The 15,068-nt window shown below is 47.7% G+C and overlaps 1 protein-coding gene across 1 annotated transcript; it reads right to left on the reverse strand.

The window, feature by feature from the left end:
• Nucleotides 1–3,712: 3,712 nt before the first annotated feature.
• On the reverse strand, nt 3,713–11,897 carry Coq7 (coenzyme Q7, hydroxylase). Its single transcript, XM_006985688.4, has 6 exons — nt 11,739–11,897; nt 9,599–9,777; nt 7,932–8,046; nt 6,115–6,254; nt 4,532–4,600; nt 3,713–3,913 (listed from the first exon to the last, which is right to left on the reverse strand). The coding sequence occupies exons 1-6, from the start codon at nt 11,809–11,811 to the stop codon at nt 3,836–3,838; spliced, it is 654 nt and encodes a 217-aa protein (XP_006985750.1). The 5' UTR covers nt 11,812–11,897; the 3' UTR covers nt 3,713–3,835.
• Nucleotides 11,898–15,068: the final 3,171 nt, after the last annotated feature.

Raw genomic sequence — 15,068 nt, forward strand, 5'->3', positions numbered from 1 at the left:
GCTGTAAGGGTCAAACTCCTTTTGTTTTAAGACAGTCTCACTGTGTAGTCCTTGGCTGGCCAGCACTTACCATGTGACCAGGCTGGCCTCAAACTCAGAGATCCATCTGCCTCTGCCTCCTGGGTGCTGGGATTAAGTGTGAGCACCACTGTAGCACCTGGCTTCAAACTCTCTCTTTACACATGGAAGTCCAACCGGTGCATTTAAAATCATTAGCTAGAACACAGGAAAGCGCCCTCTGTTGGTCATTGGAGACATGAATCCCCACTGAATCTTTGCTGAGACACACAGGAGTCTCCAGTGAGCAGTTATTTGAAAGTACCCTTTACCGCAGAAGGGCTAGTTCTTCATTCAGTCCCTTACGGTGTCCACTGGGCACCTATTCAGCATGACTCAAAGATCTGGATCTCACAGAGTCAGATACCAGACAGATCACTCAGGGCCAGGCAGAAGGCGGGGCTGGTGGGGTTGGTCTTGTGAGCTTGACTGGATTGAAAAGCCCCAGTTAGTGAAGCTCTCTCCAGGAGTGTCTAAGAGAGCATTTCAGGGACATCAGACCAGGAGGGTTAATGGTCTGATGGAATCATAACCTGACCATACTGAGGATGTGGAAAAATTGGAGGCGGGGCCTCCATGGAACAAGTAGCTTGTTGGGGGCGTGTCCTTGGACTGCGTCTTTCCCCCACCCATCCAGTTTCCCTCTCTTGGCTTCTGGTCCATGGTGGAGACACTTCCTTTCCCCACACAGCGCATGGGCGGAGCGATGATGGACTGAAAACACCAGCTAGAATCTTTAATGTATTCTCACATCTGGTCACAGAGACAGAAACTGGCTACTACCGTGGGCTTCTTCTAGAGCGATGGTGGAGTTTGAACTTGAGAGGGGGTGGGGAGGGGTTTGACAGCCACTGTCTGGGGGAAAAGGCATTCGAGGCAGAGGGCACAGCCACTGGGAAGAGCATCAGACAGGCCTGTGCCTGGCATTTGTGAGAAGTACAAGGAGGCCAGTGGCTGGAGCTGAGTGAGGCAGGGACGGGCCCCAGAAGGCCAGGTAACCTGGAATTCTGTTCACGGCCATGGGGACTTTGCAAAGGAGCTGGAACTGGAACAGGTCGGCTGGAGTGGGGGGTTCTGAGCTTACTGCTGCTCGTCACCATGCTGCCAGGAGAAAATGGATCGGGGAGCTTGTGGCATTGAGAGAGAGAGGTGGAAAGGTAGAGCCAGGAGAGGCTTCCGAGTGGTTGGCGGGTCTACTGTTTCCATAGTTCGAGTGCTTGAGGGCATCGCCCTTAGCATGTCTTCAGCCTCCCTCCCTCCCTCCCCCTACTGTGCACTAGGACAACTGATCTTACGCAGCAGAGAAGGAAAATGGCCGCTCATGAAACAGCGTAGACACAGCAGCAACCTGAGCTGGGCTTTGTCAGCTATGCCAGACTACACTGCAGACTTCCGATGGCAATCTGCCGCAGAAGAACCTACAGCACCTTTGCCCCTCCTTCTCGTGCTCATTACTACTACTTGGTCACAAAGTTAAAACCACTTTTGTTGTTGTTTTTTCTTTATCTTTACTCGTGTGTCCATGTGTTCTGGTCCCGGATGTAAGAGGGTGTTTGATCCCCCGGAACTGGAGTTGAGGATGGTCGTGAGCTGCCTACTATGGGCGCAGGAACTGAACTGGTCCTCTGGAAGAGCAGCAAGTGCTCTTAACTGCCAAGCCATGTCTCCAGCCCCCCATTCTGTTTTCTTGATACAGGGTCTCACGATGGCCCCTACCTTGGCCCTAAATTTGTAGTCCTCCTGCCTCGGCCTCCTGAGTACTAAATACACTGAAGTGCAGAAAAGAAAGAGGTCGCAGAGTGTTGGTGGAAACTATCAGGTGTCCATCGTCCTCCAAAGCCGGAGCCCCTGCAGCAAGCCCCACTCACCACGGGGTGCTGATGAGGGGAAGCTAAGCTACAGAACCCACGGATCCCGGGACTGACCTCGGACTCCCACCTCAGCCTCCAAGGAAGCGCTGCTGAGAGAGGGCCACTGGTCTTTTACTGTCTTTTTGGTTTTGGTTTTTGTATTGGACAGAGTCTCGCTATGTGGCCTTGACTGGCCTGGAATGCGTGTGGACCAGACTGGCCTCCAGCTCACCGAGATCTACCTCCCTGTTCCCCACACACTGGAACAGGTGTGCACCACCACACTCAGCTTGAGCCTGTTTTTTTGTTTTTTTTTTTTTTTTTTTTTTTTTTTTTGAGACAGGGTTTCTCTTGTGTAGCTTTGCGCCTTTCCTGGAACTCACTTGGTAGCCCAGGCTGGCCTCGAACTCACAGAGATCCGCCTGGCTCTGCCTCCCGAGTGCTGGGATTAAAGGCGTGCGCCACCACCGCCCGGCTTGAGCCTGTTTTTTAATATATTTGGAAATTTTAAAAAATTAAAAAATAATTCACAAAAGTGCTAAATTTTAGTCAGTATGGTTTGTTTGGGGGCAGCAGAGCTTATGGAAATTATTATAATTCAATTTGTAAATCATCCACAAGTCTTTACTTTCTTGTGGTTGTTTGATGAGGCAGGGTGTCATGTACGCTGTCCTCAAACTTGTGCTGAGAACAACCTTGGACTCCTGCTGGTCCTCTTGCCTCCACCTCCTGAGTGCTGGGATTACATCACCACACCTAACGGAAGCATGCCGTCCTGTCTCAGTCTATGTGGGCTGCTACTAAAATACAGTCGGCTGGGGAGCATGTGAACAATGAACTTCCTGTTTTCAGCTCTGGAGGCTGTGACGTCCACGATCAAGGTGCCTGTGTCCCCACGGTCAGCAGCTTTTGTGGCACATGGAAGGGACTGTGAGTCTCCGTCAGGCCTCACTTTTAAAAAGGCACTAATGCCATTCCTCAGGCTCTGCTCTTTCATCTAACCACCCCCAAGTCTCTGCTCCCTTAGGGTACCCCCTCTCAGGTGAGGGGTTCAACCACTACCTAATACCATCAGCTCTTGGATGACGTAACTCAGACCACAGTGCTTTGCCGTGCCATGTGATATTCAGAAGGTGCAGTCACTTCCTGGATGAACTTCCCAGTCTTGCTTACCCCATCTTAAACATCTTCATGTTTTAAGTGACTATCTGTGAACTGCAAACTCAACCTCTTTTCCTTTTAAAGGTTCCTGCAGGAGCTGGAGAGGTGACTCAGGGGTTAAGAGCACATGCTGCTAACCAGAGGACCCGAGTTTGGTTCCCAGCTCACAAGTGCCTGTAACTCTAGCTCCAGGGGATCCAACACTCTCTTCTGGCCTCCAGACACTCAAACATATGTACACACACACATAAATAAAAATAAAATAAATATTAAGAAAAAAGATTCCTGCTAACTAATGAATGATGCATTCTTGATGTCTTAGGTCAAAATTAACTAAAGATCAAAGGAAGACCAGCTACATGTGCTGTGAGGTGAGTAGAGTTGGTCAACTGCCACCCTCACAGCAGAAGAAAACCCAGGAAACCAGTACCAAAGAGATTTTTGGTGTGTTTTTTGTTGTTGTTGTTTGTTTTTCAAGAAAGGGTTTCTCTGTGTAATAGCTGCCCTGGAACTCGCTCTGTAGAACAGGCTGGCCTCATACCCAGAGATGTGTCTGCCTCTGCCTCCCGAGTGCTGGGACTAAAGGCGTGCACCCCCTCACCCAGCTGCCACAGTTTCATTGTTGAAAAACAATGGCCCAAACCTCCAAGGACCACATACTGTCGTTTATTAACAAAAAGCACACGGTGATAACTGTACAGATCCTCCTCTGCAATCACCACTCTTTGAGTGACCACCTTTTCCGGAAATGGAGCAACAAACATACTTTAAAACCTTTCCGACAAATATATTGCCGCACTGCATCCAGCCTGGATAGCCCTCTTCAGCAAGGCATACGCTGGAGCCTGTGGAGAACAAAAGGCGGGAATGTGGCTAGGTGGTCGAGGGCCTGTCTAGCATGCAGAGCACCCTGAGTTTGGTCTGCAGTACTTCTTGGAATGTGGCTGGGTGGTGGAGGGCCTGTCCAGCATGCAGAGCACCCTGAGTTTGGTCTGCAGTACTTCTTGGGGGGAATAAGCAAACAGAGAAAGAGCCGTGCTCAGTAGTACAGCGCTTGCCTAGCAAGACCCGGGGTTCAACCCCAACACCTAAACAACCGCAACCAGACCAAATGTGGTGCATCTATGTTTAGATGTGAGACTTGGACTCACTGGAAGGGCAGGGTTTGGGCTCCTCTGGATAAGAAACAAGATCTGGGAAATCATTTAATTTGAAACAAAAGCCATTCAGACAGCTGGCAGCATCTCTGGCCACTGAACCCCTAGGTTGTTTTTTGGGATAATGACAGAGTAGGACACGGGAGCCTCACCCTGGACCAAGGCTGAGCTTGTGTGCGTCCTGCCAAGTAGCTGGCTTCCTAACTTCTGACCTTTACTTTCAAATGTCTTTCTGGGAACAGAAACCTTGGGCCCCTCCACCTTTAAAACAGTCCCCAAGCATCACCAGCAGCAGGCTATCCCTACCAACTCCGCATCGTGTTCCAGGCCAGTGTCGTGGTGCTCAAGCTCGTCGTCTCGAAACTTCTTGATGACCTGAAAAGGAAAAGGAATCCAAGCGGAAGTAAGTCAGCACTCTAGGTCGCCTGCTGCTCATCTCATTTCCAGGCCAGAGCATCAGGTTCTATCTACAGGTGAGGTGCACATGCTTTTCCTATGAAAGGCCAGCGTTTAATCTGCCATTCCAGCGGGGAGAGCAGCCCTGCAAGAGAAACCATGGGTGCGGCTCTAATAAGATTTACTTATGAAACAAACTTGGCCCATAGGCTGGTGTTTGCCAACTGCTAATTTAGGTTTTAAAAATTAAGAGTTGTGGCCTGTCTTAGTTACTGTTCTATTGCTGTGAAAAGACACCATGACCAAAAGAACTCTTATAAATGAAAGAAAGCATTTAATTGGGGGCTGGCTTACAGCTTCAGAAGTTAGTCCATTATCAGCACGGCAGGGAGCATAGCAACACTTATGGCGCTGGAGGGGCAGCTGAGAGCTATAACCTGATCTGCAGGCCAAGAGAGAGGCTCTGCGCCTGGCTTGGGCTTTGAAATCTTAAAGCCCACCCCCAGTGACACAATTCTTCCAACAAGGCCACACCTCCTAATCCTCCTCATCCTTCTCAAATACTGCCACTCCCCGATGACTAAGTAATCAAAATATGAGCCTGTGGGGGCCGTTCCTGTTCAAACGACTACATGGATACAGTGATGCACACTTATAACCCCAGCACTCAGAAGGCAGAAGCAGGAGGACCGAGAGTCAAGAACAGCCTGGGCTACAAACAGAGACTTTATCTCGAAAACAAAACAAACAAAATCCAAACAAACTACTGGGGGGTAGAGGGATGGTGCTGAGGCAGGGGGATCCTTTGTACCTACTAATTCAAGAGCAGCCTGGGCTAAGTAGTTCCTTCTTTCCTTTAGAAAATTACCTGGGTGCTCTAGTACTTCAGTCACTCAGCCTAAAGAGTTCATCATCATTTTTTTAATTTTATTTTTGAGATTATAATTTAATTACCATACTTCACCCTTCCCTTTACTCCTTCCAAACTTTCCCATAAACCCCTCCATGCTTTCCTTTAAATTTATAGCCTCTTTTTTCACTAATTGTTATTGCAGGCATTTATGTGTTTGTATCCTGCTCAGTTTATCGAATGCTACCTGTATGTATGCTTTCAGGGCTGACCTTTTGGTACCAGACCACCAATGGGTGTACTCTTCCCTGGAGAAGGCCACCTCTCCCGTCTCAGCTTCCCTCCATTGCCTATGGTTCTTTGTGTAGGTTGAGGCCTCGGGGACTTTTTTCTGTCCAACTTAGCATGTTAGCTGGTGTCTTCTTTGTACAGCCCATGTGCTGTTGAATTATGGATGTGCATAATTATGGATGAGCTGTGGACTCAGGAGACATTGGTTCTAGGCTTCACTGTGCTGGAGCTGTATGACCTGTCTGTCTCCCCCACCCCGCTGTCTAAGCCCACCTTCTTAGCACCCTTACTTCCTTCTTCTCACCACCTGTCACCTGCCCTTTCTCCCCTCAAGCAGAACACAGTCAGTCACCTGCAGCAGCTCCTCATACTTCTCAGGGTCCTCCTCCATCAGCGTGCGGATCTGGTTGTTGTAGTGATGAGCTATAGACTCTTCGACTGCCACAGTGCAGGCCATTGCCCCTTCCTTCCCCAGCAAGGCAGTTCCTGCCCCTGCAATCGTCATACAAGGTCAAGCATGAGCCGCATGCTGCTGGTCAAGCACATCTGTGAGGCATCCTGACATCTGGGCTGGTAACTCTCTATGGTAGGGTTGTGTCGTGCATCTGGGGATTTTATATATATATAAACATAATTCTTGATTGATTCTTTGGTAATTTCACATCATGCACCCAATCCCACTCATCTCCCAGTCGCTCCATATCCACCCCTCACCCCTACAGCATCACCCCGAAAAGAACCTCCCCCCAAAATTAATTAAAAATAAAGCAAACAACAACAACTAAGAAACGAAAGCCACCCTGCTCCTCCATCTTTTCTGCCTCTCCAACCCCTTCATTCATCCTAGTGGCACTGGGAGCTGTGGTGTCACACAGTACATACACCCTTCTGTCCAATCAGCCCCACTCACAAACGTTCACAGCAGTGAGTCTGGTTCAAGGCCTCAGGCCTCTGGTACACACAGTCATCATCACTGGACTCTCACCAAAACTCCTCTTGGACATCCTGCTGTTGCCCTGAGTCATGGAGATCCTGTGGCTATGGTTCCGCAGGACTGGCCCCTTCACGTTCTCCAGCAGGTCATAAATGGGGCAGATGTTAGGATGAGGCAACCCAAGGCCCAGGATGTGGGTCTGGGTGGTAGCTGAGCTGGTCAGTCTAGATAGACCTTTGGGATGGCCCCCTCCCTCAGGCAAGGTGTGGAGCCATCTCTCCTGAGTATGGGAGTGGGGGAGCTTTCCCATGAGGGTTAGGGCCAGCTCCCCTGCTGCAGTGTCCAGACGGGGGCAGGGCCAGCTATGCCCAGGCCAGTGAAGGGTGGATTTCAACACACATGGTTTCTATGGCCCTACACCTGGAAATGTTTAATGGTACCCAATGTCTACCCTCTAGATGTCAGTAATACCTGCTAAGCATAACTACTGGGAATTTAGATATTCCCATGAGTGCTCTGAGACAGTTATCCCATGTTTAGAAGCAGTTTGAGCTCGTTACTAGATGCCAGTCACAAGTGCTTTTTGAATGCATTTTTCTGTTTTATTTGGTTGGTTTGATTGGCTTTGTTTTTTTGAGACAAGGCCTCACTACGAAACCCAAGTTCACCTGGAAGTTACTTTGTAGCCAAGGCTCGTGTTCTCCACCCTCCTGCCTCGGCCACCTGAGTGGGGAGCTGCAAATTGGCACCACCAGGCAGGCTCAATGAGCCCTGCCCCTTCTGCTGAGAGCCAAGAGCGTGACACTGGGTTCTTTGCTCTTCTCTTTTTTTCCTTTGGGGAAGGGGCTTGAGACAGGATTTCTCTGTGTAGCCCTGGCTGTCCTGGAACTCACTCTGTAGCCCAGGCTGGCCTTGAACTCAGATCTGCCTGCCTCTGCCTCCTGAGTGCTGGGATTAAAGGGGTGGGCAACCATGCCCAGCACTCAAGCTGATCTCAGGTTAGAATCACCAGGAGACATCATATGGCTGTGACTTCACTATCAGCTTCCCTCTGTGTGTATCATACTTTCTATTTATGAAAGTGGTGATTCTATCTTAAAGTTATATGATCAAAAAAAATTCAATCTGCTCAATTTAAGTTTAGGAAAACACTAAGTAAATAACAAAGGTTGGGTGAGGACATGAAAAACCAACCCAATACCAATAGCCCAAGTTGCTCCTGGACAGACACTTACCTAGTGCAAAGCCTGCCAAGTTCCATAAGGGCATCAGAATTGTAGGTCGGACCCTGAATGCAACCATCAGCTCATTGAATTTTTTCAAATGGTCCTTCTCTTGATCCCACATTTTCTAGGGAAAAAAAAATTTAAAAACTAAGAAAACAAAACAAAACAACGACAACAAAACAACGACAACAAAACCAGAAAAAGCGGCAAGCATTACAGGGGCCTGCTACACCCTGAGGACTTGCTGTGGTGGAGCACACAGCAGACAATGAGGAAGCGGTGTAATGAGGAGAACTGCTGCCTCCCATCCCTTCTGTATCCGTAAGATAAAAGCAAAGCACAGAAGAATCTCTCAAAAGAGAAAAGAGCCTGCGAGGCAAAGGAAGAACCAAAGCTGCACCTCAGACAAGCTGAGAGCCCCACTGTCACACCTTCAGACCCACACACACTTCAGTGGCCAGGCTCCACATCTGTGTGCAAGGCGCTGACCCAGTTCAGAACTGGGAGAGCAAATGTCAGTCACAGTGTCATTTCCTTCTAGACTCCACACAAAGGACGGGGACAGAAGGGTGAGAGCAGCCAAGGTGAGACAGTCAGTGTCTCCTCAACACCAGGGGCCGTCCACATGATGAGGCAGGCTACTCCTGCCATCCACATGGCTGAGGCAGGCTACTCCTGCCATCCACATGGCTGAAGCAGGCTACTCCTGCCATCCACACAATGCCTCGTTAGGGCAGACCGATTACCCTGAGGACTCATCTTGCACAGTGAGCCCTTGGGAACTCCAGGCTCTGAGACATCGGTTCAAGTAACCACAGGTGGAAATAACGGAAAAGAACTGCGTCCTGAAAACACACAGACTGCTCGCGACAGGAAACAGAACAGCAAATGTGTGGTATTCTCCTGGCATGGGGGACTCTCAGTAGCCTTGACATGCTTCAAGGTAGAGATGTGCAGTGCAGGGGCTTCCTGAAGATATAGACCATCTTACACATGGATGACCTCTGGGGACTGGGGTGTCTGCGGCGAATCTGAAGGGACAACATGCTACCCTGCCATGTGCCAGGCACGGTGCCAACAGCTCCAGATAAGCTTGTTTATTCCCCAACCAAACCGAAGTTAGAGTTTTACCAGGCTAGTTTACACAGGGAAATGGAACCCTAGAGGTCATGTGACCTCTTCAAGGTCACAGAAGGTGAGAGAACTACAAAGGAAAACTGGATCTTTGGGACTATAAACCCCTCTCTCTGGCCCTCTGTGACTGGAGAAGCCTACAATGACCTCCTGGCACATGGAACATTCCCCTAATGAAGGGATTTTTCAGTCTTTTCTACCATGAAACATTCCCACCACGAATACACTCGATTTCCACACTCAATTTCTTTCTTTTATATTTCCTCTCTCCCCATTCTTTCTGACTGACACTTCCTATGTAGACCAGGCTGGCCTCAAACTCACAGAGAGCTAGTTGCCTCTAACTCCCAAGTACTGGGACTAAAGGCATGTACCACCACACCCAGTCATGTTCAATTTGTATCTGTGCTTTTATATAAACAGAACATGAGCTCTTTGTTTCCCAGAACCTCCCTTTGGGACATACTGGCAAAAGTGATTACTGTGGGCTTCAGATACATTGCCAATGCAATAGATAGGTTGAGACTTAGGGAAGAGCCCACCTGAATGACAGGGCCAACACTGGACCGGCCCAGCACAGCCATCTGCCCTGCATAGATGCGGTTTGCTCCATATTCACCAGCGTGATCCACCCGGATGATTCGATCCACAGTTGCCCGGTTAATATTGTCTAAGGTCATTCCTGAACTGTGAAACCTGACGATGATGCCTCTTCCATAGGCTGCAATGAAAATGCAAGTAACGGTCCTTCATCATTCACACAGAACATTGATACTGATACTGTCCTTTTTATTCTGAAACAATGACATATATCTATTTGTGTGTGTGTGTGTGTGTGTGTGTGTGTGTGTGTGTGTGTGTGTGTGTGTGTTGATGTGCATGTGGCAGTCAGAGGACAATCTGCAGGCATCAGTTTTCCCCTCCTCCATGTGGGGCCCAGGGATGGAACTCAGGCCCTTATGCTTGGCAGCAAGCACCTTTACCACTGAGCCATCCCACCGGCCTGTACAGAATGAAAGACATGTTAGAACCAAGGCCATAAACGAGCCCTGAGGGCTGGACATGCCTATCATGCATTCTTTGTCATCTGGAATGCTCAAACCCAAAAGATTTCACTAAAATCACGGGCTTCTGGCTTCGCTTTACACATACGGCCATCTGGAAAGGCTGAAGTCTGTCTCACCAGGGAGCTCACGTGACAGCGGCTTCAGGAAAGGCTCTTCCCTCCCAAGGAGAAGCCCATGGAACACACCCCAAGCCACGATGCCCTTCCCCAGTCTCCCTGGGAAGCAGGCCCGTGCTGATAGTCTGAAACAGCTCAGGGTGCAAAGTCTGGCAGCCCAGGTTGGGACTTACACCAGCTCCATGGACAGGTGACTCGAGACCCAGTCTGATAGCTTAGGTTTGACCTCACAAACTAAACTCCTCTTTAAAATGTCAATTCTTTTGAGGAAACCGAGTGGCAAACCCTTCCATTATACTCTCTAAGCCCTAGATTAGAGGATCTCAAATGTTCACCCCTTTGAGAAGGGTCTTTTTTTTTTTTTTTTTTTTTTTTTTTTGGCTTTCTGAGACAGGGTTTCTCTGTGTAGTTTTGGTGCCTGTCCTGGATCTTACTCTGTAGACCAGGCTGGCCTTGAACTCACAGAGATCCGCCTGCCTCTGCCTCCGAGTGCTGGGATTAAAGGCGTGTGCCACCACCGCCCGGCCAAGATGTGGTTTTGATGAAATTATTTAATAGGTCGTAGTTATAAAAAAAACACATCTCAGGTTGGAGATTTAGCTCAGTGGTAGAACACTTGCCTAGCAAGTTCAAGGCCCTGGGTTCAGTCCTCAACTCCGAAAAATTAAGAAAAAAAAAATCTCAAAATTGCAAACAGTATTGCTATCAGGCAAAACAGAGATCTGATGCCTGAAGATTTAGTTTTGCAAAAATGGCCTCACAATTTTCAGGGGCAGCTCAGATAATACATGATTCAGATCTGAATCCAGATCCACTTCTCTCCATTCCAAATTCAATGTTTCTCAGATTTTGCAATGCAAACAGTCCCATGAGGAGCTTGATAAAAATACTGATACCAGGGCTGGAAAGAGGGCTCAGCAGTTAAGAGTGTGCGCTGCACTTTGCAGAGGACTTGAGCTGGTTTTCAGCACCAACATACAGGACTCACAAACTGCCTGTTATTTCAGCTCCAAATTTAAACCCCGCTCTGGCATTTATGACACTTAACTATGGTGCGCGCGCGCACACACACACACACACACACACAATTTTTTAAAAATCTAGAAAGAAACACATATCAACCCAAGTAGATAATGAGCGGGACCCAGAAATCTGCATTTCTAACGGGTTAAAGCTGCCGACGGAGGGCTACTTTGTTCGAGAAAGCCCGGGTGGAGACTACAGTGATACTGCAAGGACACTCAAGTTCCACATCTGCACTGACGTCACGTCATAGGCTGGTAATCACTCGGTCCCCGCCCCCCCCCCCCCCCCCCGCGCGCGCACCCTGCGCAAGTCCACCTGTTTCTGTCAATCACCTCGACGTGTGCTACAAACCCCACCCCCACGTCGCGCGCCTGTGACGCAATGAACGTCTCCCCCGTGACACCCGTGACCTCCCCTTCAAATATTCCCGGCATGGAACCCTGCGCCGGCCCACGGCCGCCAGCGGCCGGTACCTGAGGAGGGCCTCCGGGCGCCCTTCTGCAGGCGCCACACCAAAGCAGCCGCTATCGCCCTCGCGCCGCTCATCGCGGTGGCAATGCAACCACGGCCCGAGCGCCCGGGCCAATCGTGCTTTCGGCTCAGGGTGATGACGCACCGGTGCGTCGGACCGGAACCAGAGGAAACGCCCCTAGACCCGGGATTCCACCCGGTTGGCTGGAAATGGCCAATGCAAGAACTCTATTGGATGTACTCTCTGTCGATCATTGTGACGTCATGAAGGGGCCTTGGCTGCTTTTATGGATGAGGATGCGCAGTTTCCCTGGAGTAGCAACCCAGGTGCACTGCCCACCGTCTTGGGAAGGCGACCCCTAATTCATGTTGGGGCCTTTGTTTCCCCCGCTTTACGAAGATTATTTTTCTCTATTTGCAGGCTCTCTACACCTAAAAATCAGTAGAAATTACGTGCTAAAACACTCCAGTGTTTGGTGTAATTGTGGGTCTGACAGTTCATTTCACAATATTTCCTATCCCTTCTCAATTTTCGTATTAAGATTTGTTTCACACATTGCTCTTCATACTTTACTGGATTATTTCTGGCCGTGTGTATTGGCGCACATTAGTGGTGAAGATGGCTGTGTATTGAGGGAAGGAAAATTTAGCAACATACGTTAACCCTTTAAAAGTAAATATCCATTAATATGACAGCTAGGGTCTAGCCAATAGAAATAAACTTGTAAGTAAGTAATGTGTATGAGGACAAAAAAATGCCTATAATGATATCCATCAGTTATTATAGGTGCCACCAGAAGCTGTGCCTTTAAGGGAGCTTCAGCTTGAACTTTGGTTATTGTATATATTTGATGCATAGCTACTGTAAAATAATTGAAGCTACTAAGCTATTCTATGTAACTATAGTGTTCAAATTAGTATACTACAGTAACTTAAGATGAACCAAGTACTCAACATTAGCGGCAGTGAGGGTGCTATAACATTCCCTTGTCATGCTCCGCTTAAATCTCGATCCCAAAACCATCACATATTCAAAGCCTTTGCCATGTGTTGCACTCCTAGATCTAAGGAGGAAAAAAAAAATGTTGAGATGTATGATGTCCTAGTTGTGGAAAAATTTTGGAAGTAAAATGTTAAAAATTGGAGCAGAGAGATGGCTCAGAGGTTAAGAGTGCTTCCTGGTCTTGCAAGGCCTGGGTTTGAGTCCCAGCATCCACACCAGGAGGCTAACAGCTGCTTGTAACTCCAGCTCTAGGGTATCAGGCACCCTCCTCTGGACTCTGCAGACACACAGGACACATACTCACTGTAGCAGAATACTATTTTAAGGCGTGTTACTTTTGTTTATGTTGCATTTGTTTAACTCTGAAGCTGTGCTGTGCTTGTCTAAAACACCTGATGGTCGAATAAAGAACTAAATGGCCAATGAATGGCAAGGCAGGAGGAAGGATAGGTGGGGTTGGCAGGCAGAGAGAATATATAGAAGAAGAAATCTGGGAGAAAAAGGAAGAGATCTAGCAGCCAGAGGAGGAGGAGGCTCCAGGGGCCAGCCACCCAGCTACACAACCAGCAAGCCATGGAGTAAGAGGAAGATTAACAGAAGTAAAAGAACGGGAAAAGCCCAGAGGCCAAAGGCAGATGAGATAAGTTAAGAAAAGCTGGCTTGGCTGGGCCGTGGTGGCGCATGCCTTTAATCCCAGCACTTGGGAGGCAGAGGCAGGCGGATCTCTGTGAGTTCAAGACCAGCCTTGTCTACAGAGTGAGTTCCAGAAAAGGCGCAAAGCTACACAAAGCAACCTTGTCTAAAAAAAAAGAAGAAGAAGAAGGAGAGAGAGAGAGAGAGAGAGAGAGAGAGAGAGAGAGAGAGAGAGAGAGAGAGAGAGAAGAAAAAGAAAGAAAGAAAGAAAGAAAGAAAGAAAGAAAGAAAGAAAGAAAGAAAGAAAGAAAGAAAGAAAGAAAGAAAATCTAGAAATCAAACCAAGCTAAGGCCAGGCATTCATAATTAGAAATAAGCCTACATGTGTGATTTATTTGGAGCTGGGTGGCAGGCCCCCCAAAAGAGCAAAAAACCCCAAAACAACAATTCACAAATCACATTAAAAAAATTTAATGTTACCCCATCAAGAGAATGCTAAAATAAATAAATAAATAATAAATAAATAAATAAATGTGATTCATGAGCACAAATAGCAGCTTCCTGGAATGTGTGTAATGATTTTTTTAAAATTCAGATCTGATTGGGTAACTCAGGCTCGCCTCAGCTACAGCTGCTTCAGCCTCCAGAGCTCACAGGTGTATGTCGGTACCATGAACTGTGAAAGAACTTTGGATAAAATAAAAAAACATTTAAGTGGAGAAAGTGAGAATACTACAATTTTTTCTTCTCTCCCTCTATTTGTGCTTTATTTTTTTTATTTTTGGTTATAAGATAACAGTCTCACCCTGTCTCCAGGTGTCTTGGAACTTGCTGTGTAGTCCAGGTTGGCCTTGAAGTCTTCGCAGTCTGCCTGCCTCAGCCTCACTGATGCCTCTGTACTTCATTAAAAAAAAAAAAAAGTTGTGTACTTATGAGTAATTTTAATTTTTCCTCTGTAGTTTTTCTTTTTTTTTTTTTTTTGGTTTTTCGAGACAGGGTTTCTCTGTGTAGCTTTGCGCCTTTCCTGGAACTCGCTTTGGAGACCAGGCTGGCCTCTGTAGTTTTTCAATGGTCTCATAGTTTCTATGGTAAGTACTTCTATGTTCCAAAAGGGAACAAGGAGGATGTGCTTCCCTAATCAAATGCTGAAATAGAAAAGTGATTTGTCTTATTTTTGTATTTTAAATGTAAGGAAGCTGTCTAAGAAGGTGAAGACATTTGTTCACAGTCACACCGCAAGGGTACATCCCATGTTTCCGTCACTTCTCTCACTCTGGTCAGGCTTCTGGGAAAGCCGCACACTACAGCGTCAGGATGTGTTCAGAATTTCTCACAGGGTTGGGACTTGTGCCACCCTGGAAAAAAAATGAATTAGTTTGTTTCCAAATACTTAGCCAAGTGGATAGCAGCCCATCAGATTTTCAGCTGCGAGATCTTATTTGCGAACTTAAAAAGAGTTAATGCAAACTAAAGACCTGCCTAACTGGATTCTCCTTTTTACTGGGATGAGACTGTAGCGTGAATCTTAAAAGTTCTTATTAATAAAAAAAAAAAAAAAAAACTTGGGGCCAGGTATTGGGGTGAATGCTGGAAAATCAGGGAGACAGAACAGGCCACAGCCACCTCACCTCACCAGTTCCTCAGCTGATCCTGCTTCCTCAGACTGGAAGCTTCTGAGTCCTTATCCAGAATGAAT

The sequence above is a fragment of the Peromyscus maniculatus genome, chromosome 1 (genome assembly GCF_049852395.1).
Source record: "Peromyscus maniculatus bairdii isolate BWxNUB_F1_BW_parent chromosome 1, HU_Pman_BW_mat_3.1, whole genome shotgun sequence".
Taxonomy (NCBI): domain Eukaryota; kingdom Metazoa; phylum Chordata; class Mammalia; order Rodentia; family Cricetidae; genus Peromyscus; species Peromyscus maniculatus.

Bases quoted from the DNA above. Each gene is read 5' to 3' on its own strand.
- Coq7 (XM_006985688.4), bottom strand. From the start codon at position 11,811: ATGAGCGGCGCGAGGGCGATAGCGGCTGCTTTGGTGTGGCGCCTGCAG. The intron at 9,778-11,738 runs GTACCGGCCGCT...TTTTCATTGCAG, and splicing joins CGCCCGGAGGCCCTCCTCAG to CCTATGGAAGAGGCATCATC. The intron at 3,914-4,531 runs GTAGGGATAGCC...TGTTCTCCACAG, and splicing joins TGGAACACGATGCGGAGTTG to GCTCCAGCGTATGCCTTGCT.